Source organism: Penicillium vulpinum (genome assembly GCF_028829585.1).
Source record: "Penicillium vulpinum strain IBT 29486 chromosome Unknown utg000001l_segment0_segment0, whole genome shotgun sequence".
Lineage (NCBI taxonomy): Eukaryota > Fungi > Ascomycota > Eurotiomycetes > Eurotiales > Aspergillaceae > Penicillium > Penicillium vulpinum.
Window position 1 is genome coordinate 67,976 of NW_026643241.1, and position 27,315 is coordinate 95,290.

Sequence of the window (27,315 nt, forward strand, 5' to 3'; positions counted from 1 at the left end):
AAGTCTTCAATGCATAATACGCCACACAAGACTTGAATGTATGATATCAAACAGATGCCCTGGGGAATTTTTGCAGGCTGGCCAAACTTGCATTAATATGATTTTGTCTAATCGGAGAATCCTCCCCATTCTTCATCGTCTTCATCCTTTCCTTCTTCTTCTTCTTCTTCTTCTTCTTCTTCGTCGCTCTCATCGCTCTCACTATGCTCATCGTGCTCATCATTTCCACGTTCCTTAGCCGGAATGGTCGCGACAGCGTGACTAGGGTCACGAATGAATCCAGCAACGAAAAACCCTCCAAGACCTTCTGCGTCACCTTGCCAGGACCGGATACACGCTTCGAGTGCCTCGTCAGAGAGGTCTACCGTGCCTAATGGTCCTATCTCTCCTGAAGCTGGTCGCTCCTCTCGCACACCTCGTTTCTCCCATCGGCGCAAGCCGTCAGGCTGCTCCTCGCGCCGCAGGAGGCGCCAGCCGCGCTCTTTAGCGACTTGGGAATTCAGAATCCGAGCCACGACGCCCTCATTTTCAATCAGGTGAATAGAACAAGTACTATACGTCACATGGGTAGCATTCGGGAAACTCAGAGCGTGTTCAACGATTCGCGCTTGGATGCTTGATAGTTTGGTCAGTCGCTCTGGGTCAATAGTCCCATCCGGAATATCATTTTCATCTGTGGGCTCTGCCTGCGGAGTTCCCATGGTGGCTTTCGATTGCTCGCTACCTGCTTCATCATCATTGTCCGGACGCTTTCGTTTCTTTCCATGTGACTTGGGCGCCTTGTATGCTGCCGCGGCAGGGAGTGTGAACTGAGGGACATCGTCGCGGCCGATGATTCCGCTACCAGAACAACTGGGGTCCAGCAGTAACCCAGTAACCTTTTCAAACTGTTCATCTTCTGGGTCAAGGGCGAGGAAATCCTGACCTTGCAGTACAGTGACCGAATCAGCACCGGCCAGACCAACCATTTTCTGCAGCGTTCTAGAACGCACGGTAGATGCATCCATAGAAAAGATTCTCTGTTTGCTGTTCTTGCTACCCTTTTGTTGTTTAGCCAAAAGCGAGGCCAAGTGCGTAGTTTTGTTCCCTGGGGCGGCACAGCCATCAACTAAGTCACCCTCCCATGGGTCGCTGGGCCCACGGTCACCCAACAGGAGATACGCTGGGAAGCAGGACGCTTTGTCCTGTAGAATGATATCACCATTTTTATAGGCAGATGAGGCAGTAAAGTCTGCGCCAAAAGGCACCGCCACCAAATCCGGAATGTTAGGATCGATGAACAATCTCGGCTCTGGCTTTCGGCTTTCCAGCTCGTCTTCTTGGGCCAATTCTGCAATAGTTTCTACCCGACGGTAAGACTTGAACGTAGTGCTCAGCTGCTCTTCGAGGGTAGTGCGGATGTTATTGATGCGCACCCAGCGCGGGTATACGAAATGGCTGGTCCCATCGGCCAGTCTTTTCTCACGAATAACAACAGCCTTGAATTGCTCGACGGAGGCGCACCCACGACGGACACGAGCCTTAGTGAACTCAGCCTTTAGCCTAGCCTTGTGACGCTCCACAGTTTGACGGAGTGTGTGGGTTGCCGGGGCGGCAATGCCCTTCTTCGCGAGTAGAAGATCGTGAACGAGGAGAAGAGCGAGGAGTGGAGAGAGCTAGGTAGAAATCATCTAGTCAGTCAGCAGGTATCTCCAGCGGCTTGTTTAGGTCAACTCACCTTGCGTTCCAAGGCGAGAATGCCTGATTTGTCAATGACATCTGCCAGCACGGTGTCCCATTTAGCAGCCTCGGTGGTCAGCGCATAGATCTGAGCTGGAGATGCGCGGAGGTTCCGAGCACTATAAACCCGAGACTTGAACGAGCCGCCTGATGAGGGCGTGGTCAAGATAGCGACCGCATCAAAGTAGAGGGACATTGAGGAGAATGAAATGTTGGTCGGAGAAATTGAAGATTTTCGCAATCGAACTGATATTTTGGAGTTGTTTGCTCTGTTTGCACTTGATTGTATAGATTGGTTTGGATCATGAAACTTATGTAGTATATATCTAGTAGTCACGGCTTATTACATTAGTTCTCGAATGTCGTAGCGGAGCTATGATAAGACTATAGTTTCTTTGTGTCCGATACATTCAACGATGGATAGCGTTTGATGTTTTGTAGCTGATCTTGACGGTGTCTACTTTGTACATATATATCTGAATCAACCTCTGCTACAACTTTTACGTCCCACCCCCCAAATATTCGTCATCATTGCCATTGAAGACCATACCATCTATGCTCAATACTCTCCATCATTGGCCAGAATGGCACGAAAATTAGAGCCCAGCACTTCAATGCAGTCGCCCCCAGGACCCCAGGCAAAGCTGGTACTCCCATCCCAAGATACCAGCACCAATACCAACCCCACCATCTTCAATGATGCAATGATAGTCCGGAAGGCGTCTTCATCGACGAGCAGAACTGCACCGCAGACTCCGAGATCGACAGCGATGATTCCCACAGCTGGCACTGGGTACTACAAAGTACATACTAGTATATGACAACTCCACCGCGATCTCCACGCCTGTGGGGGTGATCCGCCTGGTACCTCCTCCACAGACGCCCCACGCCCATCTCACGGCACCACCAGCGGCAGTTGCGCAGGGAGCCCCCGAATACGACTGGAAGCATGAACCTTGTATCAAGCTGACGCGGGTGGCGATCATGCCATCGTTCCGCGGCCTCGGACTTGGGCGACGGCTAGTGGAAATAGCGCTGGAGTGGGCGGCTGTGCATGCGGCAGATGTAGACGAGGCTGCGGCGCAGATCGCTGCTAGGAGGGAGTCACCTGTTACTCCAATTCCGTGGCGGGGGTTGGTTCTTGTGCATGCTCAGGTGGATGTGGTGGGGATGTATGCTGGGTTTGAATTTGAAACGGATCAGTCGCTGGGTCGGTGGGACGAGGAGGGGATTGAGTATGTGGGTATGTTTCAGCGGGTGGTTCTCAATAAATAAGGATCTACAGAGAGAGAAGACGTACTACGGAACAAGTGATATAGCCTACGAGTAAAGGAAAGAAAAACCATTCAAAATTCAGAATATCAATGGATTCAAACTAGATCGAACTAAATCGAACTAGATATCAACTGGGAAAATTGTAAAACTGCCACATACTCTTATGGGACTAGTCAAGGAAGAAGAAACATCAAGTGTAAGATCACCGCGCAAATAAAGAAAAACCGACGGGGTATCCTGATTAACGCAAAGCAAAAAGAAACAGAAACAGAAAGCAACCGGGTCGCTAAGGACCGATGAAAACCCTCTAGGCACGATGCTAAGCCATAACATGACCGTAGAAAACAAAAGAAACAAAAACCCAGGGTACAGGACCCGTCAGAAACGCCGAAGCCATGGTCGCCAAGAGAGAGAAAAAAAAAAACCGATCACGCATGAGCATGAGAAAGTGAAAAGATTATGAAGAGATCAAGTAAAACGCCAAGCTGCAGCAGTCCTGCTGGCCACAGTAACCGAAGGAACCAGGGCAATGCGTTTAGAAAGTGCTCCAGTTCCAGTCACGAGGAACGGAGGCAGCAACCTCGCCGGTCTGGCCCACGGTGGACTCGGAATTCTCATCAGCATTCATGATCTCAGAGTCGGGAACAGAGACGCCAATCTGCTGAGCATCGATGGTGTTCTGAATTTTGTTCAGACGGTCAGAGCGATTCTCTTCCCAGCGCTGGTGGGCACTCCAGCACAGATCGCAGGCACGGGATGGAACACCATCGGGGTGGAAGCGGGCATCCTGGTCAAGAGGAACAAGGTGAGGTGTGTGAGAGGCGCAGAAGACGTGGCCGCAGTGACGACAGTGGTGGCGACGCAAAAAGATACCAAATGAGGAGCGGCAAGTGGGCGAATCACAGTGGGAAGAAGCAGAGTCAGCCTGAGGGATGAAGTTAGTAAGTGTGGTCAATGTAAGATGATCAAAGGGATATGTGGCTGGGATGCGACAGGGATGAGGCGGATAACCAGCACGCCATTTCCGAGAAATGACGAGCTCACACGACATTTGCTTTGACAACTGCGCAATTCAAATCGAAACAAATGTCTATAAAGGCGCCGAGGGAAGGGAAAAGAAGGGAACTGGGAGGGAGAGGGAGGTTTTTTTTTTTTCTTTTTTTTTTCTTGGTGTTGTCGTTTTTGAGATACTCACTTTCCAGTGTGTACGGGTCGGCAGACCAGTCACTGCACCCAGATGCTCATTCTTCATCCATTCATGCTGGGCGCTCTGGCTGATTTCGCTGGATTCGCTCTCCATGGTGGAATGACGGCTGATAGGTTCCGATTCCTCATGCAGGCTATCAAGAGAGCCATGCACGCTGCGAGGTGGGGTAATGGGAGACGATTTCTGGGGTCGCTCAGTGGGTCGGAGAGCTGCAGGGACATAGAGGGGACCCTTGAGAGGACGCAGCTGGCGCGACTGCAGAGGCAGTTGGTGCAGGGAAGCGGTGGCCATGCGAGGGGAGGTGGGGGAGTTGTTGGAAGGAGTGTTGGTGGCGGAGTTGGTTGGGGAGGGTTGACCATAAACCGAAATCTGGTTGGTAGTCGGGTTGATAACGGGGTTCAAAACATGAGTCGCCATGATCAAATAGAAGGGATGTTAAGGTCAAGTGGTGAAAGTTGGGAAGCGAATTGAAAAGGAGGGTGAAGAAGAGTTTAAAAGGGTAAAATCAATCTCGGCGGCAAAAAGTTGTCGATTCCAGATACAAATACCGAGGGGCGAAAAAGGAGGAATTAATTGAAGTACTTAATAAGACCGTTCAAACCCGTTCAAACCCGTTCAACCGAAGAGAAAAAGAAAAAGGGTAAGTGGCTGAGGTGGAGAACGTTGCTAAGATTGTAGAGTAGAGTACGGAGTAGAGTAGAGTACTTATGCGAAATGTGGATATGGTGTTTTTGGAGGAAAAGAGAAAGATTTAAATAAAAAGAGGGTAAAAGGAGTTGAAGCGAAAAAGGTGTGTGATACTACTTGAGAGTATCATTGTGATAGTGTTACCTTCGACAGATACATTGAAGGTACATTATAGGTACAGTACGGAGTACTTGGTTGGGGATCACCTGAGTACATTTACTTTGGTATCTGGTATGTATGGAGTCTGTACTTATTGGCGGGTACATACTTCCGGGTCAAGGTAGCGCTAAGTAGTTAGGAAGTAGTCCGTGTGTCTTTTTTTTTCATATATATTGATGTACATCGTACTTTTTTTTTTTTTTTTTTCCTTTTGTTGTAGTGTTAATACTTCCCCGATATGAAATCATAATCTGGACTATATACTATATGTAGGTACATACATGAATACTTTCTTTTGACCGCTATTTTGTCCAGGGATTCAGACCGGTTTATGAAGTTCTGACGGATTTCCTTTTGCGGGCTCCACTTAGATTACAGTTCCGCTAATTTACAAATAATTATGAATATAGTCTATTCTATAGTACTCCATATAGAATATATATGTAAACTAACATATGTATATATGTATATATATAGAACATGTGATCTAATCACAATTGCATCTAGATAGTATATACAAAAAGTAGGCAAAACAAGGCAAAAACAAGGCAAAAAAAAAAAAAGAAATCCTTTTCATTAGCGTAAAGCTAATGACCAATCAGGCTGTTCGTGGCGTCTGTTCTTATCATCGATATATGATTGGTTCACTTCAATCTCCTGTCATTCTATTGGCTTTCTACTTTCTACACTTTTGCCGGAGCCCGGATGTCTGGATCCGATGTATCCAATCAACTTGTAGGAAATGGAAATACAATCTCAAAAAAGTAATCATCCAGAAGACCTCGGGAAGTTGTGGATTTGTAGACATTATTACTAACCATAGTAAGCCCTAGAGCCCTAGAGCCCTAGAGGTATATTATAATAGTATCCGTACGGAGTACACAGAGTACAATATGTGCTATCGCGGAATATTCCGTACTCCGTACAGAGTAAAGAGTACAACATTAGAGTATTCCTATTCCGCCTGATGATGCATACTAGGTACAAACTACTACTTAATAAGGTAAGAGGTCGTATGTAGTATATTTGTACCCGTTTCCCATCTTCTAAAGCTTTTGAGCCAATAGGCTATGTATAGATCTGCGGAATGCGGGTTACAGTCGGGGATCTGGGGAAGTACTTGACTATACTACTTTGAAGTCTACCGAAATGGCCGCTTGCAGGTGTCATATGTCGTCATGACTTTATAAATTTAATTCTTCCAAAACAACTGTACAATCACAACACAAACGCCCATCATGAAACTGGCCGTCTTTAGCGCCAAATCCTACGACCGCACTTATCTGGACCAGGTGCGTGAGCGGCACTTTCCTCAACTCTGTACCATCGAGTACCATGCCTTCGCCTTATCTGAGGAGACCGTGCCGCTAGCCCAAGGTTGTGACGCAGTGTGCGTCTTTGTCAACGACACCCTGGACGAACGCGTGCTGAGATCCCTCCATGCCTACGGGATCCGTGCCATCCTGCTCCGATGCGCGGGATTCAACCATGTGCACCTCGCAACTGCCGAAGAGCTAGGTTTCTTCGTGGCGAATGTCCCAGCATATTCCCCCGAAGCAGTGGCGGAGTTCGCAGTCGCCCTGATCCAAACCCTAAATCGTAAGACTCACCGCGCATACAATCGTGTACGCGAGGGCAACTTCAACATCGAAGGCCTCCTCGGGAATACCCTGCATGGCAAGACCGTGGGGATCGTCGGCGTGGGGCGCATCGGGCTTGCAGCCGCGCGTATCTTCCGCGGCTTCGGGTGCCGACTGCTCGCACATGACCCCTTTGCCGGTGAAGAGTTCGACCAGTACGGAACACTAGTTGACCTCGACACCCTACTGAAGGAAAGTCATATCGTTTCTTTGCATTGCCCTCTCACCGAGGGCACAAAGCACCTTATCAATGAAGAAACATTGGCGCGCATGCGACCGGGTTCCTTATTGGTCAATACCTCGCGCGGTGGACTCATCGATACCACCGCGGTCATACAGGCGCTGAAGACGAAACAACTGGGCGGGTTGGCGTTGGATGTCTACGAAGCTGAAGGTGAGCTTTTCTACAATGATCACTCCGGGGAGATCATCGAGGACGACCTGTTGATGCGCTTGATGACCTTTCACAATGTCCTGATCTGTGGTCACCAGGGGTTCTTCACGCGTGAGGCCCTCGAGGAGATTGCCGAGGTCACACTTGGCAATTTGTCTGATTTGGCCTCGGGCCGTTCCTGCAAGAACTCCTTGGTTACGGAGGGACATGTATTAGTTCCCCTTGACACAGAACCCGTGAGGCTCTAAAGGATGTCCGAAAAGCATACCTGTATATAAAAACATCCATGGATCTATGCATTGGAATATTTTGACTAATCTATCAAATCGAGCGCTTTCAATCAAGGTATCATCTATTCTATTAATTACATAGGTCCGCGTGCAAGTATAGCCTATCAAGATACATTTCAACCGCGCCATGGTCAAGTCCCTTGGAATTGGCACTGGACAGCTTGTCCGACCCAGGAAAAGAATCGCTTTCTATGAATAACCGGTGGAATCACAGAGATCAACCAGATGAAATAATCAATCCTCACAGCAAAAATTCGATGGAATTGCTTGAAGACCCATCCAACCACCTCAGATTGAAGTTTGGCGCAACGAGAATGAGCTCCTGTTGTCACGTACGATGGAATACACGCGGCTCTAGAAGATGCCGCGCCTCGGGCGATCTAGTTAGGTCCTTCTCACATCAATGCTCCTATATCGACAAATGTGAATAGTTTACATACGATGAAGCCTCAGTAGTGGGAGGATCGACACAAATATGTGCATAAGTGACTGAGAAGCGTATGATGGAAATTGCATGTGTACATATCAAAATATAGATCTGGATGGAATCCAGCTCGAACCAGTCCAGTCCCAATTTGGCAATTTGGGTGATCAAGGTGGCTATCCAGGATAGTAGTCGCCACACAAAGGGTATATATTGCTACGCATTATTGTGAAATAATTTAACTACTCCATACAAAGTAGAGGAATGTCTCGGGGACAGTTCTCGGTCCTTTATCCCCTTATGGGAGATAAACTTGGAAAAGCCTCGGGCCATTTTCAAGGTTGACATCATTATTCATGTGCAGGTATTTATAACTCCTTTTTCCTTTCTATTGACTTGGATTTTTCTATTTCTATTTCATTTCTATAACATTATATAACAATATGGACAACAATCAAGGTTGCAAGATTACTCTCTATTGGTATGCCCCCGTGCCATAGTTTCTTCAGAATCATATTAACTCACATTCCAGGCTCGAGAAATCTCGAAGCCACCGAATCCTTTGGCTTTTGGAAGAATTGCAGTTGAAATATGAGCTGAAAACCTTCAAGCGCCGCGCTGACAAGCTCGCCCCTGCTGAGCTGAAGGAGATCCACCCGCTGGGCAAGTCGCCCGTGATCACCATCCAGGCACCGGGCGCCGTAAAACCGCTAGTATTGGCAGAGTCTGGTGCGATCGCGGAATATCTTTGTGACCACTTCAGTAACACGCGACCGACGCTAGTACCACAACGGTACACGCCCGGCACTGAGGGTAAAGTGGGTGGCGAGACCGAGGAGTGGATGCGCTATCGCTACTTCATGCACTATGTGGAGGGCAGTCTGATGCCTTTCTTGGTGATGACTCTAGTCAACGACTGTAAGTCATCTTTTATTTAGAGACCCCAAGTACCGCTAACATTCCAAAAAGCCATTCGGAACGCCCCTCCGTTCTTTGTTCGGCCTATCACCAACATGGTTGCATCGCAAGTTGAAAATCAGTTCCTGACCCGTAACGTTGAGGGTAACCTCGCCTTCCTTGAGGAACAGCTGCGCACATCTCCCGATGGTGGCGAGTTCATTTGCGGTAAGGAGCTGACAGCTGCCGATATCCTGCTAAGTTTCCCAGTCATTGCTATCGCCATGCGATCGCTGAAGGAGGAGAAAAATAAGGATAAATACCCTCTTATTGTTGAGTATGCCAACCGCCTCGAGAGAAATGAGGGGTATCAGCGTGCCGTGAAGAAGGTTGAGGAGATTGAGGGAAATTTCTCAGCCTCTATGTAAATTAAGGATGGACATCTTTTTGTAGCTACATCAGTGTATATGGAGAGCATTTGGTTGGCGGATGATCTCGGATATCCAAGGTGGCACATCTCCGCAACCACAGATATCAATAATGACAGTATTATACAAGAATAAAAATAACGGATTAAGACAGGAACAAAGTTATATGTATATTTCTATCTTGCATGCTACAGCATAGCATACTATAGTTTTGTGGCATAAATTGTTAAGACCTCGACGAAAGCTGATTACGTCATTTAGCTGATTCATCATCATGTGACCTTCAACTTCAATCCCGGCGAACGCTTGCAAAGCGTTGTCGATTCTGAGTCCACGCTTCCACGCTTCTCGCAACAATGGCTGGTCCTAGCAAGTGTGAGTCTTGAGAACCCTATGAGTGTAGTGACCTGAATTGCTAACCCATTGTCCAGCTCTGATTCTCGACCCGGCCCTCCAGAAATACTATGGTACATGCCCCCAACCCCATCTCCCACGATCTAGGCTTCCGAATGAATCTTGCACATTACACTGGCCCAAGCATATACGAGAGCTACATGGAGCACCTTTCTCCAATTCAGCACCCCGCGACATGATATATCTACGATTGAAGATTGACTAACGGACCCATAGAACTCAATGCCAACCGTTACAAGTACTGGCGCTGGACCCCGCGCCATGCCATGATATCTTTTGTCTACATGGGCCTGATTCCTGGCATCCTTGGCTACGTTGCCTACAAGTACGAGGTATGGAATAACCCATTGTGGGTTGGGTTGCGATTGTGGTCCAATCCCGCGGAGAGAGACACGCTAACAATATGCAGGGCAAGTTCGAGTTCCGTGGCAAGCGCAGGGGAGATCCGATCTCCGAGTGGTAGACATTCAACGATGAATAATTTCATAATTCAACTCACGTCTTGTTATCAAACCCGTACCAAGCAGCAATTGTGACAGGATGCGACATGGAGAACTACACACTGAGAGGTTGGAGATACTCGTGTGTTGAGGGGATATTGCCCGATGACTCTTTCTTTTTGTGCCGGTGCCCGTCGCGTGGGCCGTGTACTTTATTACAAGCATATATCGCATGGATTTCTTTGTTTTGTTGACTTGGTTCACGAGCGTGGAACCTGGGGTTTACTTCCAAGGTCAAACATATAGCCCCCGAGTATCTCACCAAAAAGACGGGTATCAGCCATTTTACTGGCTGCTCGTTGGTATGCGGGACTTGTGATATGCATTTATATACTCCTTAGGCCATGGTAATTATGGATGTACTTCGTAGTTGGTACGCATTGAGCATATCCACGGATATTGTTGAAATGCTCTAAAATGAAGCTATAGTTGCCTCTTTAACAGTGATAGAACGCGATGCTTATAAACTGCCAAGGCAAGCGGCACACCAGTTACTATTGTTTTTAATTTTTGATGGCACCACATAATTAATTCCATTGGGTTTGAACTAGATAATCATACAATGACTCAACATGGGTATTCATCGCCCTTTTGATAAACTTGCTTTCGAACTGGATTTTGCTTCGCGCTCTTCAATATGGGGCCCATCCACGACGGCCTCCGCGTCCACCTTCAGGCAATCGCTCACCACGATGCCAATCACCTCGGGGCATATGGGGAGGTCCACCACCACCACCACCTCCACGGGGACCACCCCGACCAGGTCCACGAGTATAGCCATTATCCCGGAACGCGCGCATGCCGCCTCCACCTCCACCTCTGGGTCCCAGAATCGGGCCTGATGCGCCATTGAGTGCCGGTGCAATGGATCCGTCTTCGAGCGGTGCTAGAATTGCGCATTCAATGTAGTCTCCGACGATAAAACGGGCATCCTGCAGGGGCCTATCGGCCTCGGAGCCCTGGAAACGGAGTGGGCCAGGGCGGGGTCGTGCTTCTTGTTTATCTTCGTCGTCGTCGTCGTCCGCGCGCAATGGGCTATCTCTAGGACCAACAATGACACTGCCTAAATCCCTGCTCAAGTATCGGCCACGCGCATCGGGGCCGCCCATCGCCGCGCCGCGCGCATCGGGGTAAATCAATCGGAAGCAAAGACGGGTACCAACGGGCGGATCAGGGAGTAATGATGGAAGAGCAGAAGTGAGAAGCTGTGAGAGCTCGCGAAGTGTGCAAGATTGCCATGTGTAGATCTCCAGATGTGGTGGGAGTGGTGTTGCTGATGCGACAGGTGATGCTGGACGAATGGCATTTGGTCCACTCACCGGTCCTCCACGGCGTGGTTGCACTGGAATGCTATAATCGGACAGAGAGTTGTAGTTGTTGACTCGGTAGAAAAGTTTCAAATGAAAAGGTGCAGTGGTCTGGCGGTTGATTGAGGGTTTGGGGCCCTCTCGCGACGGAGCGGCCATGATAGATAGTAAGGTGAAAATCAGACGTTGCAGTTTCTAGTATGGAGAGAAAGTAGAAGAGGATGAAAGATATGATGACTGAAATGTAAATTAAAGCTTGGATGAAGGTTCTTGGAGGTAAATGATTGTGGTATTTTGGTTGAGGGGAGTTGACTGGAAGAGACCCCAAATGCGGCGTCGAAAAGCTGCGGGTTTTCTCTGACGTGCAAAGCCGAACATTCTTTTCCTTCTGCTCCACACCCTATCTTCCTCCTTTAACGCAACTATACCTTATCTATTGTCTACATTCGTTTGAGCTTGAGCTACAGTCGCATTGTTCAAGTAGCTCGCTGCATCATCCCGCCACCATGGATTTCGCCGCGTTGATGTCCAAGGAGATCTCCAAGGCCAAGGGTAGCGATGCTTCCAAGCCATCCGCCAAAGATACCGGGAAAAGCGCCCCCGCAGCGCCAGCGAAGAAATATCTGCGACGAGGCGATGTTGAATCTGCCCGCATTGAAGCCTACAACGAAGAGCAAGAGCGACTTGCACGCGAACGTGAAGAGCGCATGGCAAATAAGCGCAAGCTCGAAGACGAAGAAGCGGATCGAACCCGAGAACGCGAGGAGAAGAAGCGAAGACTAGCTGAGGAGTCCAAGAAGAGGAGAGAACAAGAAGAAATAGCCAAAGAACGTGAACGGCGGCGGAGGCTCGGCCTGCCTGACTTACCTGAGAACACCCCAGCCGACAGTGATGCGGAGGAAGATATCGAGGAGGAGGAGCTTATTGCGAAACTACGAGAGATGAATGCGCCAATACAATTATTTGGAGAGGACTATCGAGCCCGTCTTCGACGGTACCGTCGTCTGGTTCAACGGGCCGCTATTCCCAAGAAGAAGGTGACCGATGGACCTATCCCCACAACCTTGGAGCCCGTCTCTGGTGGACAGATGATCATCCCGGCCAAGATTCCGAAAGACCAAGAGAGTCGCCTCTTCCTTTTCAGGCAGTTAGGATCTTACTTCAACATGGTTTTGTCGGAATGGGAACTGGCACTGGCAAAGCGTGACGTCTCGGTGCGTGAAAGTTTCCAGGGAAAACAAGCATTCAATGCCATGACTCAATCACGAGAGAACATGACGCCATTGTTCCGCCTCTTCGAGAAGGCCGACCTGGAGGACGGGCTGTTGGAACCGATTGTTGAGATCGTGCACAAGGCACAGCAACGGCGATATGTCGATGCAAATGATGCTTACCTACGAGTGAGCATCGGTAAAGCGTATGTTGATCCCGCCACCTTGATAAATTTGGAAATGATGCTAACATGTCTATAGAGCGTGGCCCATTGGTGTGACCATGGTTGGTATTCACGAGCGATCTGCAAGAGAGAAGCTGCATCAGAGTGACCAGCAGGCACATATTCTGAGTGACGAGATTACTCGCAAGTATCTGCAGAGTATCAAGCGCTGCTTGAGCTTTGCACAAGTCCGCTGGCCCCCGGAAGATCAATTGCAGATGATGGGTTAGTGTGATGAGAATAGTGTCCGAATATACCCATAGCGTTTCGAGAAGAAAGACATGTAAATTAATAGCCCGCAATATTCATTTGGCTATCAGTCTGAACACCGATTTGTACCAGTTTCTTTCAATAACTCGGATACTGTAACAACGCGGTATCCTCTGCGATTCAGCTCAGGCAACACCTTCTGTAACATGGGCACGGTCCACGCCCTCCGATCGTGGCAGACAATAACACTCCCTGGCTTGACCATACTCAAAATATGACTCGCGTTCATTTTCCAAAATGACACCTGCGGGTCATGCGGATACACATCGCCGAGCACCAGCCGATAACCCAGCTCCTTTACAAGAGTTCTCATCCGGGAGCTGAAAAATCCCGAGCCAGGGCGAAAGAGCCAATTATCAGGCTGTGATATATTCCCGCCTGCAACATATGCTTCCTGAATTCTGGCATGAACTGCTTGGATCTGATCTGCCAAGACGTCGTCACTGAGTACACGCGATGGCTCATCATACATGGCATGGTTGGCGAGTTCGCTGCCCGCTCGGACGAGATCAGCCAGGACAGATTCATGTCCTGGGATTTGGGATCCTATCAAGAAGAAAGTCGCAGCTGCATTGTGCAATTGTAGTAGACGGAGAATTTCAGGTGTGTGTATAGAGGGCGCGTCGTCAATCGTCAACGCAGCCACTTTGTTGGTTGTATCCACGTGGAAGAGTACATCCGGCCAGCGACGTTGACAGTAACGAATGAGCAGAATAGGGGGTTTGTATATGCAATAAAATGGTATGAGGAGAAAGAAAGCGGCTATGATGGTTTGAAGCATGTTCGGCTTCTGTAGAGGATCTGTAGAGGATCCGTGAAGGTGTTCTGTCCGAGTTAACGGGAAGTATCTAAAATGTATGTGTCTACGGAGTACTCCGTAGACTTGACCCTACATACACCAACTGGCCAGTTTTGCTACTTTGCGGATTAAATTGAATTAAAGGGTCATTTTATTGTACTTTTCAATTCCTCTCGGTTCTCCATGTTTATTGTGTGTACGAGCTCTAGAGGATCCAAGAGAGGCCCGTGTCACACACATACACACAATCAGTCTTCAGGAATCATCGGGATGCCATCACTCATAGGGTGCCATTAGAGTATTTCCTAGCACCTTGCTACCGAATTCTTCCTCGCCAAGTGTCGTTGTGTGTGCCCATGGCTTGAGCCGACTCTCTTCATGAATGGTACTAGCGAAGCACTTGCTCCATTTCAAACGTGGGAAATGATCAGAAACCTGTTGAATAGTTGAAGGGTGAACGAGATTGGCATAGGAACCAGTGTTATCTGTTCCGAACAAGTCAGCAGAGCTATCACTTGTTGTTGCCACCGAATAACAGTATGGCATTTGATCACGGTTCAAGGAATCTTGTTTCAGAACAATCGATTCTGATAAAGGACGAACATACCGAATATTGTTGCTAGCTGAAGCAGCTGACCGAGCGCTGTAATTTTACCTTTCTCACATAGGTCTTGATGTCGGATGACTGCTTCTGCCACGCTCTCTGCCTGATCTTTTGGGGCGACTGGAACTGAGCCTCCTACAAAGGAGGGGTTGAGGTTCTGCAGAATTTGCAGTGCTTTCAAGCCTCCAAAAAACTCAAAGCTCATTTTGGTGGCCTCCATGTTAGGTTGGGTGGTTCCGATATCGTGAAGCAGGCAGGCAAGGAAGTAGGTTTCATCAGTAAAGGCCCATTCGGGGAACCTGTACCGCTTGATCGCAAGCCCAAAGTGATAGACACGAAGAGAATGATTGTATGTTGGCTCAGGAAGGTGAAACTTTGCATACTCGTTAATCCGCTGGGCGAGGGGCGTTGCTGGAGTCGGAACTTCGGTCATTGCAACGAAGGGAGCAGGTGTTGCTGGAGAATCTGTCGCAAGAAGAGCAGCAGCTGACGATAAAACTGCCGTGAAACCGTAGGTTGAGATCGGGTCGGATGGACATATTCTTTTTATGTTAGTTGAACAAAGAAAGTTAAGATAGGAAGTATAGCTTTAGTCAATCCTTCCTGGGGGTATTGGGACTTTTATGTTCTCTCTATAATTTCTCTCTGATATTAAGCAAGAAAAAATCCCCGAGGTCTAAATTACCCATTGTGATAATAAATTGATAATCATCGAGGACCATGTAGCCCGCTACAGTTGGAGATGTAACCGTGACTCACTTGCCACCGAATTGCTGACCGGAAGAGGAAGCCACTTCGTGTGGAATTCTGCCTAGAAATTGTGGAATTCAAGAATATCCACCAACTAGAACTGTTTTTAAGATATACGCCTTTTCATGTAGGGCATCTTTGTACATTGTTACGGTACTTCCCGCTTGATATTCGCCTATACATCAAGTTGGAATTCACATTATCGATCAATTTGATTATTCAAGTAGAAGTCCTTAATGCTGATATATAATGCTATGACTCACTTATAAATATTCAGCATAGAATCGAAACATAGTATATATCCCCCAAGCTCAAACAACCTCTCCAGCAGCCCGCCGAATCGCCGCAGTGACTTCATCAGGCTTACTGATAAAGGGGCTGTGCGATGCGTCCACTGACTCTGTCTTCATTCCAGTTCCCTTCGCTGTTCCTTCAACCATTGCCTTTTGGACAGCCAGATGAATAGCAGCATCTTCAGTACAGTACAAATAGGTACTTGGTACATATTTCCACGCAGCATAGGTGCAAATACTGTGAAAGGTCTGGTAACTGTGAGGCTTCAGGGCTTCAATGGAAGACTTAATCTGGACCACATCACATTCGTGGTAGAGTATTTTTTCTGGATTGGCAGGATTGACTTGTAGCTTGTCGTCGCTGACAATAAACCATGGCAGGTCATTTCCACTGAACGCGCCAATTAGTGAATCTCCTTCCTTGATGACGAAGGAGGCGCAGAAGAACGGGTGCGTGACACCCCCAACCAGACCATTCTGCTGGCGTGTTTTGATGTCGAGGTCTTTGATTGCCTCGTTTGCAGGCAAGCCACCGTAAGAGTGAACAATAACGACGACTTCTTGCCCGGCATCCGCTGCTTGTTCGATTTGAGTGCGAATTTGTGCAACGTCTGTATCAAAGCTCAAGTAGTGCTCGGTAGGACCGACTGAGGGCAAATAGACTTTGTCGGTTTTGTAGTTTACTGCTTCAAGGCGTTGCACCACTTGATCAAAGCAGTCAGGGCTATGCCATGCGCCAGGAACGAAGAGAAAAGTGGTGGATCCAGTCATCTTTAAAGAAGAATAAAGTGAGAGATTTGTTTAGAAATGGGATCTAGAGAGTATGAGTTGGTCAGGGGTGCGTAGAGAGAGGAAAGATGCTATATTTATGGGAAATCCTCGTGAACGTCATCTACCCGATATCGGGAAGAATGATGTCCTTCGGGAGACATTCGGAATAGAGATTCATACAGGGAAATGAATTAAACTCCCAGAAAAAGGTGTGAAGGGACTTTACTCGGCAACTGAAGGACGAAGCCCGTTATGGCCAACCTGTTCCCATTAGTATATATGGGGCGACTTATATTAAGCGAGGAAGTTAAAAAACGGTGGATAAAAGGGGAAAACAGTAGCGAAACTAAATTAAGTATAATTAGAATATAGAATATAGTAGATGATGGAACAAGTAGATCATGGTTAGTCTAAGTGTATAGGATGTATAGAATATAGCCTTGGAGGGATGGATATGTAGGGCTGACGAATTGCTGACCGTAATCGGTAAGGGGCGTAAGTAGTTCTCGTATTCGACCCCGTGCATTTATTTCGAGGCTTAGCCCACTACTGCATGTTTCTATTGGAGGAGAATAATAAGATAAGCTCTTATAGCCCTGCGATTTTCTGTAAACGAGATGCTTACCCAAAATCGATTTTTCTCTTTCACCCCTCAACGCAACGCATTTCTTCTTTCGGCAGCCAAGATTGTGACACCAGATGGTTTATTGTGGAAAGCCAAGTCCTGCCTGTGGGCGCTGTCGCACCCGTCGCTTGAAAGTATGATTGTGAGGTCAAAAAATGATGAGAGATGTTGACTAAACTGGGTCTAGTGCGATCAAGGGTCACCATCATGTACTCAATGCATGCGGGCTCAAGTGGATTGTCCCGGGTATCGAGATCCATTGGACTGGAATTTTCGAGATCAAAGCGAGGATGTGATCCGCAAGTCTCAGCAAGCCCCACGCAAAAAGCGCACAGCCACGACTAGCACCACTGGCACCTCTAGCATCTCGACTAGCATTCAGAATGTGTCTCCTCCAAGAAACAGTCTTCTTTACCCAGTTCAGGAATTAGCTAAGGCTCATATATTTGTGAACTACATGTCCGGTGGTCCCTGTGGGGGCCACATGTCCTATCTGCTGCCTTTGATGAAAGACACTAGCAATTCACCGGTCTTGACCACCGCGCTGGCCGCAGTGGGATTAGCAGCCTTGTCCAACATTCGTCTTTCTCCACGAATGATGCTCCAAGCTAGAAAAGAGTATACGACCGCACTATCTCAAACAAATCATGCCCTCAGAGACCCAGTTCTTTCCAAGAGAGATGATACATTAGCAGCTGTGGTATTACTGGGTATGTTTGAGGTAAGTTTTGACTTTTATGTTTTTCTTTTTATCGCACTCTACTAATGATGGGTCTTTAAAGGTAATGACATGCAGCGACGACTCTTTTATAGAACGATGGATCAAACACATGGATGGAGCCAAAAATCTAATTGAATATCGAGGTTCAGAACAATTGACTCGACCGGAGGGTTTGGGTTTGTTCACAAACCTACGGGCACAAATTGTATGTTTCCCACCATTTGAGCTGGCTAGCTAGCAATATTCTGACATGGATAACCAGAGCATCAGCCAAATATACCAAGAGAAATACAGCTCTTCAACTATGACCCACCTCACAGAAGATGCAAAGCAATATCGAGACCCAGATGACCGAATAGTCGACGATGTCGGTCGGGTGGTCATCCAACTGACCAACTTTTGCGCAGCCCTTAAAGATGGCAGTATCACGCAGCCTAGCGAGATTATACGCCGTACTCTGAGTCTCGATGCAGACCTCACGTCAATACTCCTTACTACACCTCCCTCGTGGGGGTATAAAACAGTCAATGTTCCGCTGGTAGACGGAGAGCCCATCACCCGCACCGTTTGGGGTGATGGTTACCATGTGTATCGAAATCTTTCTGTAAGCGGCGTTTGGAATTATGCTCGCTCTGCACGAATTATAATGCACGAAATGCTTCTGGACGCCGTGAAATTACTTGCAAATTCTTCACCGGGAAGTAGCGGCCTCTGTCAACAGCAAATTATTGCGAGTCAAAGCCGACAGATTGCGCATCAACTCGTGGATGATATTTGCGCTAGTGTTCCTTTCCATCTGGGCATGGGTATGGAGGATACCTATAAGTGGAGATCTCCCAGCCAAAACGCTGGTAGTGAATCCTATCCTGTCGCGTCAGGATTAGGAAATTCGGATGGCTCGTTTCCCACCACACCCTTACCATGGGCATCAATGCCCGCATTTCCATCTGCCGAGAGGAGCTTATCTTTGGAAACAGATGCAGCAAGTCCTGGAGCCTTTGTGCCCAACATGAACATGACGAACTCAGATATTCATTATGCTACGCCTCTGGCTCCTAATTTCGAGGTATCAGGGGCGGGAGGCGTCACTCTAGTGTGGCCTCTTTTAATTGCTGCAAACTCTGGATTTGCATCTCCGCAGCTGCGGAAATGGATTATTGGTTGTCTTGAGAAGATTGGACATTCCATGGGAATCAATCAAGCGTTAGCTATGGCGCAGTTATTGCGGGAAGGGATGGATTCTCGGGCCTGGATATCGCCAGGCGACTCTCCTAGCCACGATACTCAATGAGATGAGATATCAATTATCTCTGCGATTGAATATGCTGCTTGGTTTTTGATATTTTTTAATATATATCGAAGGGTGAACGTTCAAGGCTGTGTGCTCTCAGGCACGCGGGTCGATTCATCACTCACAATTCAGCTTCATACCCAGCTTGCATACACAAGGAACCCGGACGTATTTTTTTGTTTAATTTTTTTTTCTTTTCAAGAAGTGAACTCAGAGAGGTGTAGGAGTGTAAATTCTCAATCTGCATCTATCTGCTACCTGTATCCTCCGTGCTTCAATGATTTACACAATAAAGAATGTGGAAGAAAGGAGGGACAGACAGGGCCCTTAGGAGTGGAGGGCGAGGTTCCCCACTACAATATATATGTTTTTTCCCACCTTCTTGCCATAGATCTACATCGTGGTGGTCAACTTTATAATGGTTTACGGAGAGATGGAGACCTCGTCGTAAAATTGGCAGATCTAACTATCAGAACACAAGCAAGGGACGTGAGAGAATTTTAGTAGCATATAACTTGCTCACAATATATAGTAATCTACCAAAACTGGTAGTATCTATAAATCTACAACAACACTAAAAATATACAAAATACAAAACTACTCATGAATAGTAAACTGAGTCTGACGTCCATGTTCTCTACACAAACCCTCAAATTGGTGTGGATTTACCTAGGGCTTATCACCTAAGATATTCACGAGAGAAGGCCAAATAACGGAGATAGTCACTGGAATGTGAAATGAGATTAGTTAGTTGAAGAGACCAGAATTCTAGGGACTGAAGAAGATTATGTATCGATCTTATGCTTTTATATGAAAGGCAAGACTAAACACAATAGCTCAAAATTGACAGCAATTGCATGAGATCTCTATAGTTCAACGCCTTGAATTGAGACAAGCTCTGTTTTCAACCCAATCACATCACCAAATTGAACAACACTGTCTAACCAATGTACCTTCTAGAATTAACGCCGCACATGTTGTTGATTATATGCCTCTTGAGCCGCCGCCTGGGCATAACTGACCTCATCATATGGAGGGTGATCGGCATGTCTATGACGACGCAAATTTTCAGCATATTCGGTTGTATGGCATATCTCTTGTTGGAGGAAATCGGCCATTCCAGAATTTGATGTTGATTTGGGTGTTATTAAACCCAAGATTGTGTACATCAAAACAACCACAAATTCTTCAAGTGTGGCCATTACCAGTTGAATCCTGGGGTCACCATCAGCTACTGAAAATTGATGGTTGTTCCCAAAATCACTGATAAGACTGTAGAGGACCCGAATCGCTATAAACGGCAGTGCGAGGAGCACGCAGAAGAAGATGCGGTTTTGGCTCGATTCCATCAGGCGGACATTCTGCACTGTCATGGCCCATAGTGTGCAGGTTGCAACATAGATGGCTAGGAAGAGGATGATTGCAGCACGGGTCTTGGTTTTGCCACTAGCATGGTCCGAGATATTTGAAGAGGTCTGGTCAATCCCACCACTGATAGCAAGGACCAGGGCAATAAGTGCAGGAATATGCAAGAGTTGAACAATCTTGCTACGTATTGACGTAGCTGTGGCTCTCTTTGAATATATTTTCATTCTGGAGTAGATAGAGTGGGTCAGTATTAGTTCGGATTTTCACTCATTTAATAGTGGACGCGCTTACAATCTGCTAGTAATACCGAAAGATGCGAATACTTGTAGAAAGGTGTTGCCCTTAGAGCCTGGGCTTGATGGCACATGCTGCGATGTCTCATCAAATCTATCAGCTGGTCAGTTATAATCTCCTTTAATAGGCTAATAGATGGGATTTAGACTCACACTCGTTTTAGAAGACCCAATGTTGACAGAAGAAGTGGTGACAATCCAACAGACTGCAAAATCAAGGCCCATTCTTTGTCATTTGCATTATTTGGATTCTTTGTGCTCAAGATTTCCATAACAGCTCCGCCAACTCGGATAGCTGAAAATATGCTCAAGTAAACCCAGCCTAATTGCTTGTGAAATCCATGACAGATAACCACCCAGATGCTGAGCAAAGCCGTTGGGATATAGATGATCAGCTCTGCGATGGCAACGTGCTCTGTGGTGACAACAGCCATGATTGAGTCAAATTTGGGCGATCTATCAAAGAATCAAGAATCCAATCTAGCAGCTGAAGACCGAAAAAAGATGATTCTGATTCTCAATCCACGTACGAGAAGAGGCTTTATATACTGAGTTATGATTCTCCTAATGCTTGGGTCTATGTAATTTTGCTTTTTTTTAAAAAAAAAAAGATGAGTAGCTTTAACCTGACAACTCAGCCCTGTTGAATTGCATTCCCAAATTGGAGCCAAGCTGCAGTCTTGAACGCCCCAATTTACAGAAAGAAGCAATAAACAGCAAATGGATGCCAAACAAGCAAATCTAAGCTTCGGATTTTCCCGTGCGGAATACCACCTTTCCTGATTAGGACTAGCGTAATACGTCGAAAGCCTTGCCCTTTTCGGAAAGCTATGAGTTCCAAGGGTTTGCTGACGCTACGAACACCATGAGTCACGAGTCAGGAAGCTCATACCCTTAGGTAAGTACTGTTGGCTCAACTCGCAAGACTTTACTTCTTAATCTAAACTCGCTAAGAAAAAACTAAGGCAGGATACGTCATCAAGGTTGTTCGACTTGCTGACGGTGAGAATGTCGCGAAGCTGATTATGATAATTTAATATAAAATAGAAATTCAACAAAATAAGCTGTCAGGTCCGAAAAGTGATCTATAAATGCACCAAGAGCCAGTAGTTATAATTTTGGATGTCTAGCAAGAACCCCAGCTTCTTTCTTTAGCTTTCGAGTATGTTCTATTTCATTTCTTTTATCCCAATTTGCTTTGCCTTGGGAGCCTCAGCTACCATTGACCCCGGTTATGATTGTCGCCCAGGTCAAACGTGCTGGCCATCATCGAAAGAATGGCAACAATTCAATGCGACCATTGATGGCCATTTGTACGAGACTGTTCCAATCGCGGCCCCTTGTTATAAAAACCCTCTCTATTATGACGAAGCCGCCTGCAAGGCCGTGAAGAAGTACTACGGTGATAGTATTCCGAGGGGCACACACTATGGACAGACTTACTGGTTGAACTGGGAGACCTGTGGCAATACGGGATGCGCTTTACTGGAAACCAAACCATCAGAGCTCCTCTATGACACATGCACGCTTGGGAGATTGTCATCATACTATGTGGATGTACGAGACGCCTCACATATCTCCGCGGCTCTGAGATTTGCACATGCCCACAACATTCGCATTAGCGTGAAGAACACTGGTCACGACTTTTTCGGGCGATCATCAGCTCCCAACACGCTCGCCATCTGGACTCACAATCTTCATTCTCTTGCGTTTAGATCGAACTTCACTGCACACAACTGCCCCGTGGCCAACGGTCACAATGTGGGGGAGTTGGGAGCTGGAGTCATTGCAACTGACGCATATCATTTCTTCGGCTCGAAAGGAATGGATATCACCGGAGGATACGAACAATCAGTCGGACTAGCCGGTGGTTTCGCCCAAGGTGGTGGTGTTGGGTCATTTACGACCACCTATGGTTTGATGGCCGACAATGCGGTTGAATTCGAGGTGGTGACTGCAGATGGAGAAGTTCGCACAATCAACCAATGCAACGAACCCGAGCTCTTCTGGGCCATGCGTGGTGGAGGAGGCGGCACGTTTGCTGTACTCACTAAGTACCGAGTTCAAGTGTATCCTTCCCTGCCCATCCATACATACACCTTCACAGCCGATTTTATCGGTGATACGAGTGATGTCAATCAGAACATTGCTCTCCGCGAGATCTTGACTGCTCATGCAGAGAATCAGGCCGACTGGTCAGCCCAACTTGTTACGGGCCAACTTGAGTACTTCCCAGAGAAGATCGCGATCTCAATGGTATTGCCCTATGGTGATAATGGCCTTAAGTTGAGATCGGCCAGTGCCTCATTTGCCCAATTCCTGAGCAACAGAACCGATCTTTCCGTTTCTGCCAATTACTATACTTCCTACCCCGACTACGCCAACTATCTCACCGTCACTGCCGCGGATGCCAAGGTCACGGAACCGTCGGGGATCTTCTCCATATTGGCATCGCGCTTGGTTCCCCGCGCGGTCTTTGATGCCTCTGAAACTATCGACGAGCTCGTAGATGGTGTTATAAAAGGCATCGCAACAGCTAGAAGTCACTTGAATCTCACTGGAACCCAAATAGTCATGGAAACGCCAGTCTCAAATCTCGACAAGAGCCAGATGTCATCTGCGCATCCTGCTTGGCGTAGTGCGTTGTGGCATGTTATTCACGTTGGAGAATGGGGAGAGCCTTTAGATGCTGATTACCAGGCAGGTGTTGCCGAGGCCTTTTTGCAGATCCTCGAGCCTTTGAAGAAATTGAGCCCTGGTGGCGGTGCATATTTTAATGAAGCACATTATCTCGAGCCAGATTGGAAGCAAACGTATTTCGGGTCGAATTATGCGGGGCTTTTGGAGGCTAAGGATAAATATGACCCGACTCATATATTTGATTGCTGGAAGTGTGTTGGGTGGAGAGGTGAACACGAGTAAGTTATCTGATCAACCAATTAGGATGAAAGAAACTAATGCGAATGGCTGGGAAGCCCATTCTACTCCTGCTATTAGCAGTTTCGGCAAATTTGAATCGAAGGAAAAGTTGGAGGTTCGATTGCGAACTGCAGTCGAAGAGTTTGAGGGAGAGAGGGCGTGATGAACAAAATCCTCGAAAATGAGATAGATGAAACAAGATCTGTGCCTTTTCATAGTATTTCTAGAATTTTACATTTGGGATCGTGATATACATGCAACATATTCTTATCAAAACACTCATCGTGTTATATAATTCCACATGCGGGAGAAAGTCTCCCACCAGCCACGCACAGGAGGCTGGCCTGTGGCTGTTGACATTTTGCTGAAGGTATCTTCACGAGTCAGGTATGGTACATCGCCATTTGGGTAGACAAGGTGACCATCCATGCCGTTCATCACAGAAAGCGAAGAGCCATGTAGTTTAGCAGATGACGAGGAACTACTACAGACACTGCGGCTGTCCCGTTCGCCATCGATCAGATGGCTAGCAGTGTAGACGCACCCACCGTAGGAGAATCGGACCAGAGAATCTCCGGTCAGGCTGCCGATGATGTAAACTCCCGATGCGACCTCGAGATCCTCAATTGCCTTCGCACGGAGGGTTTGGCCAGTGACTGCTGAATCCTCTTGATTGCCCTGCCCCAACACTTCACAGCGGAGCTCGGGATCGAGGTAATCCAGCTTGCCTCGCCGACCGGCAGCATACACGAGGCCGCGCACAGGCCGAGAGAAAACAGTTCCATCTTGGCGGCGGAATGTGACCGTCGCCAGATCGCCATGAACTTCCACGGCTGTCACTTCAACATTAGGAAGGCCCTCATAGAGGCATTCCCAATTCCGGCTTTCAAGAAATGGCGTTGAAGTCGCGCGTCGGTACTTTGGGCGGTGATCTTTACCTGCAGCTTTGGCTGTGAGGGCAGCTCGTTTCATAAGACGATAGACACCAGCATATTCAGGATAGGCTTGCTGATGGCAGGCCCGGAGGGGGGACGGGTGGTCATTCGGAAACCATTTGTATATGTGCAAAATCTTTTGGTTGGATGAGGCGGAGATGATGGAATCCGCAGCGGAGAAACCAGACCCAACGACGAGAAGTGGGATATTAGGCGAGGACTTGGTCTCAAGTAATGGGCGTAACACTGGCTCTGGTGAGAGGATCTCGGAAAAGATTCCACTTGCCAGGACCAGGCGCTTGCAGTGGAGGTTATGAGAATGAACATAAAATCCAGTAGCGGTGCGGGAAATGCCCCTCAATTCTTCCCCACACCGAAAAGCATCATCGATATATACAGCCTCCGGATAAGCAGAAAAATAATCGGCGATCTCGCGCCGCGTGGGCCTGGTATATGATGGTAGATCCTTGCCGGTGGTCTTTTTGTGATGGTCGGCAAAGGAGTACCCGGGTAAAGACAGCATCGCCGCATAACTCAATGTCTGGATATCCCAGTTCGCACCCCATGGATCCTCTGTCCATTGGCCTCCAGGCCTAGGAGGCTTTCCAAAAACAAGGTGGGAGACAGCCTTTTCAGGCTGTGAGCGCCAATCAATATTTGAGATACAGCCGGGCTCATCCACGTCAACACTTGGCCGTACAAGTGTGTCCAATAAGACATTCACAGGAAGGGCCTGAGTTGAGTATGATAGGCGTGAGGCATCGAAGTGTGCTGTAAGCGAATTCACATCGGCGTTCAAAATCTCTGGCGCGGCTTTCAACTTGGCATCCAATAAATGATCAGGATGTGGAGGGTCAGATGAGTAGAAAGGGATATGTCCATGGAGGATGTATGAAAGGATCATGGATGACGGCCCATTGCCTGGTAAAATCGGTTCAATCAGTTACCATTTCGCAAGGACTTCGAAGAGCGCGGGGTGGCATGTGAGGCTCAAGAAGTGCAAAAGTCCCAGATGGCCGCAACATAGGACATCAACCATGTAGACATACCGACGATAATAGTATCAATCTCCATTGACAGCGACTTATATATCAAATAAGTGATGGAGCGTGTGGCATACTGGTATAGACATGCAATAGAGTGAAAAAAGAATACGTAGGTCAACCAATCAGAGCAGGTGAGATCCTTGTCACGCTGCCTTCTCACCAGAGGTCGAGAGCAAGGCCATAGAGGGGTGTGACATTTGTAGCCTTGGAAATTCAAGGAAATTGAATGCCCCAGACAAAATGGGGGGTTCACTTCGTATCGATCAATAATCAGAAGCTGACAAACCTTGGGAAAGCGGAGTGCAAGTGGGGAGAAAAGAAGAAGACCGGGAAAGTCGACGATTTTCCATTTGCCGAATAATGAAGAGAGGAAACTGAACCCGAGGGAGTATTTGCCCGGGAAGCGTTAATCATTATCTAGTCATATTGCTGAAGCTTTGAGATGGATCATAAATGTCAAATGTGTTGAATGCACAACATAAACTGTATGTATCATGTACTTTGTACATTGAAATGTCCGATGTAGTTCAGATTGGAGGATCCCCGGATCCAGCCCAGCCCTAAGCCCTAATTTCCCAAAATAGATGAGGCTGCAACGCGGCCCCTCGGGGAACATGAGGCTTCAACGTCAGAGAACTGACTGCGATGTCATGATTTCTGCTTTTGATCCCGTTTTTCTATAATTGAAATTGCGCTTGGCCTTGAGCTCCCCACAGGGAACGCGATCATGTATCACCTGGCCAAGTCGCTGTACTTAGCCGCTACGAGCAAAGAAGGTAACTGCTGTCGCTTTCTCTGATCGCGGGACCTTCCAAGCTGATTATCATAAACTGCAGAGTATTCTGTTATCCTCCTTGGGTTAGATAACGCTGGAAAAACAACACTCCTCTCTCAGATCAAGGCGTTGTACCAACCCCGTTCCGATGGCGCCCCGGCACCTAACCCCGGAAAAACTGTCCCCACTGTCGGGCAGAATGTCGCAACAATATCTCTATCAGACATGAACTTGAAGATTTGGGATGTTGGCGGTCAGATCTCGATGCGCGGTCTCTGGCAGAGCTATTACACTAGCTGCCACGCGATCATCTTCGTGGTCGACAGTTCCGACGTCGGCCAAGATCCCGATATCACACGACTTGCACGGCGCGCAAGCTCCGTAGCAGGGCCAGGACGCAACAGCACACGAGGGAGTACGAGTACAGAGGCCTTCTCGGAGCAAAATGTCGGAATCAATGCGGCCAGCAGTGAGTTCGGGCGATTAGACGAATGCCGTCAAGTTCTCGAGTCGGTCTTACAAAATGCCGACGTGGCTGGTGTTCCTATCCTGGTGCTAGCAAATAAACAGGATCGTGAGGACTGCGTGGAAGTGGTTCGTATCAAGGAAGGGCTTGTCCGGAAGGTTTTTGAAGGAGAAACAGGAAGCGGCGTCCGTGACAGTCGCGTGTTGCCGGTCAGTGCGCTGCTTGGGTCGGGCGTCCAGGCGGCTGTGGAGTGGGTACAAAGTCGTGTCAAGTGGAACAAAGAGGGCAGGCCTCCAGTCATGCGTTGATTCAAACTTGGGGCTGCCAACCATTCTCGTACATGATGTCGAGCGCAGCATATCAAGGAGCATAACGGCGTTTGTTTATGATCATTACATTTTCTGTTAATATACCAATGGAGTCTATTCGATAGGAGTTTGGTTTAACTATCGTCTACTCATACTATCTAGGGGAGTGAAACTACGGCATAAATGATTCCAAGTACTCTCCGCAAAGTAGACATTATGTATGTGGTATTATGAATGGGAATATGTAAATGATTCGTGCAATACGAGAGGATATGAAGGGGGTGGTTAGACGAAGCTATGAGCTG

General features: G+C 47.6%; 16 protein-coding genes across 16 annotated transcripts; 8 read left to right on the forward strand and 8 right to left on the reverse strand.

The window, feature by feature from the left end:
- Positions 1–107: 107 nt before the first annotated feature.
- On the reverse strand, positions 108–1,915 carry N7479_000023 (rRNA (cytosine-C5-)-methyltransferase RCM1; the record flags this gene model as incomplete). Its single annotated transcript, XM_057247721.1, has 2 exons — positions 108–1,655; positions 1,718–1,915. The coding sequence occupies 2 exons, from the start codon at positions 1,913–1,915 to the stop codon at positions 108–110; spliced, it is 1,746 nt and encodes a 581-aa protein (XP_057112153.1).
- Positions 1,916–2,303: 388 nt separating this feature from the next.
- Positions 2,304–2,994, forward strand: N7479_000024 (Acyl-CoA N-acyltransferase; the record flags this gene model as incomplete). Its single annotated transcript, XM_057247722.1, has 2 exons — positions 2,304–2,522; positions 2,599–2,994. 2 exons carry the CDS (start codon positions 2,304–2,306, stop codon positions 2,992–2,994), a joined length of 615 nt encoding a protein of 204 aa, XP_057112154.1.
- A 535-nt stretch (positions 2,995–3,529) lies between these two features.
- On the reverse strand, positions 3,530–4,618 carry N7479_000025 (FYVE zinc finger domain-containing protein; the record flags this gene model as incomplete). Its single annotated transcript, XM_057247723.1, has 2 exons — positions 3,530–3,919; positions 4,190–4,618. 2 exons carry the CDS (start codon positions 4,616–4,618, stop codon positions 3,530–3,532), a joined length of 819 nt encoding a protein of 272 aa, XP_057112155.1.
- A 1,667-nt stretch (positions 4,619–6,285) lies between these two features.
- N7479_000026 (2-hydroxyacid dehydrogenase) lies at positions 6,286–7,329 on the forward strand (the record flags this gene model as incomplete). Its single annotated transcript, XM_057247724.1, has 1 exon — positions 6,286–7,329. One exon carries the CDS (start codon positions 6,286–6,288, stop codon positions 7,327–7,329), a length of 1,044 nt encoding a protein of 347 aa, XP_057112156.1.
- Positions 7,330–8,238: 909 nt separating this feature from the next.
- N7479_000027 (glutathione S-transferase) lies at positions 8,239–9,120 on the forward strand (the record flags this gene model as incomplete). The annotated part of the gene is made up of 3 exons (XM_057247725.1): positions 8,239–8,276; positions 8,328–8,713; positions 8,765–9,120. 3 exons carry the CDS (start codon positions 8,239–8,241, stop codon positions 9,118–9,120), a joined length of 780 nt encoding a protein of 259 aa, XP_057112157.1.
- A 356-nt stretch (positions 9,121–9,476) lies between these two features.
- N7479_000028 (uncharacterized protein) lies at positions 9,477–9,997 on the forward strand (the record flags this gene model as incomplete). The annotated part of the gene is made up of 4 exons (XM_057247726.1): positions 9,477–9,495; positions 9,552–9,587; positions 9,751–9,866; positions 9,944–9,997. 4 exons carry the CDS (start codon positions 9,477–9,479, stop codon positions 9,995–9,997), a joined length of 225 nt encoding a protein of 74 aa, XP_057112158.1.
- Positions 9,998–10,666: 669 nt separating this feature from the next.
- Positions 10,667–11,500, reverse strand: N7479_000029 (SAP18 family protein; the record flags this gene model as incomplete). Its single annotated transcript, XM_057247727.1, has 1 exon — positions 10,667–11,500. The coding sequence occupies one exon, from the start codon at positions 11,498–11,500 to the stop codon at positions 10,667–10,669; it is 834 nt and encodes a 277-aa protein (XP_057112159.1).
- Positions 11,501–11,847: 347 nt separating this feature from the next.
- On the forward strand, positions 11,848–13,006 carry N7479_000030 (mRNA splicing protein PRP18; the record flags this gene model as incomplete). The annotated part of the gene is made up of 2 exons (XM_057247728.1): positions 11,848–12,758; positions 12,814–13,006. The coding sequence occupies 2 exons, from the start codon at positions 11,848–11,850 to the stop codon at positions 13,004–13,006; spliced, it is 1,104 nt and encodes a 367-aa protein (XP_057112160.1).
- Positions 13,007–13,092: 86 nt separating this feature from the next.
- N7479_000031 (chitin deacetylase CDA4) lies at positions 13,093–13,827 on the reverse strand (the record flags this gene model as incomplete). The annotated part of the gene is made up of 1 exon (XM_057247729.1): positions 13,093–13,827. One exon carries the CDS (start codon positions 13,825–13,827, stop codon positions 13,093–13,095), a length of 735 nt encoding a protein of 244 aa, XP_057112161.1.
- Positions 13,828–14,121: 294 nt separating this feature from the next.
- N7479_000032 (uncharacterized protein) lies at positions 14,122–14,990 on the reverse strand (the record flags this gene model as incomplete). The annotated part of the gene is made up of 2 exons (XM_057247730.1): positions 14,122–14,330; positions 14,453–14,990. Coding segments are annotated over 2 exons (747 nt in total), but the record flags the coding sequence as incomplete, so codon positions are not given.
- Positions 14,991–15,510: 520 nt separating this feature from the next.
- N7479_000033 (alpha/beta hydrolase) lies at positions 15,511–16,263 on the reverse strand (the record flags this gene model as incomplete). Its single annotated transcript, XM_057247731.1, has 1 exon — positions 15,511–16,263. The coding sequence occupies one exon, from the start codon at positions 16,261–16,263 to the stop codon at positions 15,511–15,513; it is 753 nt and encodes a 250-aa protein (XP_057112163.1).
- Positions 16,264–17,108: 845 nt separating this feature from the next.
- Positions 17,109–18,900, forward strand: N7479_000034 (uncharacterized protein; the record flags this gene model as incomplete). Its single annotated transcript, XM_057247732.1, has 3 exons — positions 17,109–17,598; positions 17,702–17,814; positions 17,872–18,900. The coding sequence occupies 3 exons, from the start codon at positions 17,109–17,111 to the stop codon at positions 18,898–18,900; spliced, it is 1,632 nt and encodes a 543-aa protein (XP_057112164.1).
- Positions 18,901–19,862: 962 nt separating this feature from the next.
- Positions 19,863–20,995, reverse strand: N7479_000035 (uncharacterized protein; the record flags this gene model as incomplete). The annotated part of the gene is made up of 3 exons (XM_057247733.1): positions 19,863–20,493; positions 20,560–20,655; positions 20,715–20,995. The coding sequence occupies 3 exons, from the start codon at positions 20,993–20,995 to the stop codon at positions 19,863–19,865; spliced, it is 1,008 nt and encodes a 335-aa protein (XP_057112165.1).
- A 730-nt stretch (positions 20,996–21,725) lies between these two features.
- N7479_000036 (FAD-binding oxidoreductase) lies at positions 21,726–23,483 on the forward strand (the record flags this gene model as incomplete). The annotated part of the gene is made up of 1 exon (XM_057247734.1): positions 21,726–23,483. One exon carries the CDS (start codon positions 21,726–21,728, stop codon positions 23,481–23,483), a length of 1,758 nt encoding a protein of 585 aa, XP_057112166.1.
- Positions 23,484–23,759: 276 nt separating this feature from the next.
- Positions 23,760–25,489, reverse strand: N7479_000037 (uncharacterized protein; the record flags this gene model as incomplete). The annotated part of the gene is made up of 2 exons (XM_057247735.1): positions 23,760–25,336; positions 25,465–25,489. 2 exons carry the CDS (start codon positions 25,487–25,489, stop codon positions 23,760–23,762), a joined length of 1,602 nt encoding a protein of 533 aa, XP_057112167.1.
- Positions 25,490–26,188: 699 nt separating this feature from the next.
- On the forward strand, positions 26,189–27,010 carry N7479_000038 (ADP-ribosylation factor family protein; the record flags this gene model as incomplete). Its single annotated transcript, XM_057247736.1, has 2 exons — positions 26,189–26,237; positions 26,298–27,010. 2 exons carry the CDS (start codon positions 26,189–26,191, stop codon positions 27,008–27,010), a joined length of 762 nt encoding a protein of 253 aa, XP_057112168.1.
- Between the last annotated feature and the right edge of the window lie 305 nt (positions 27,011–27,315).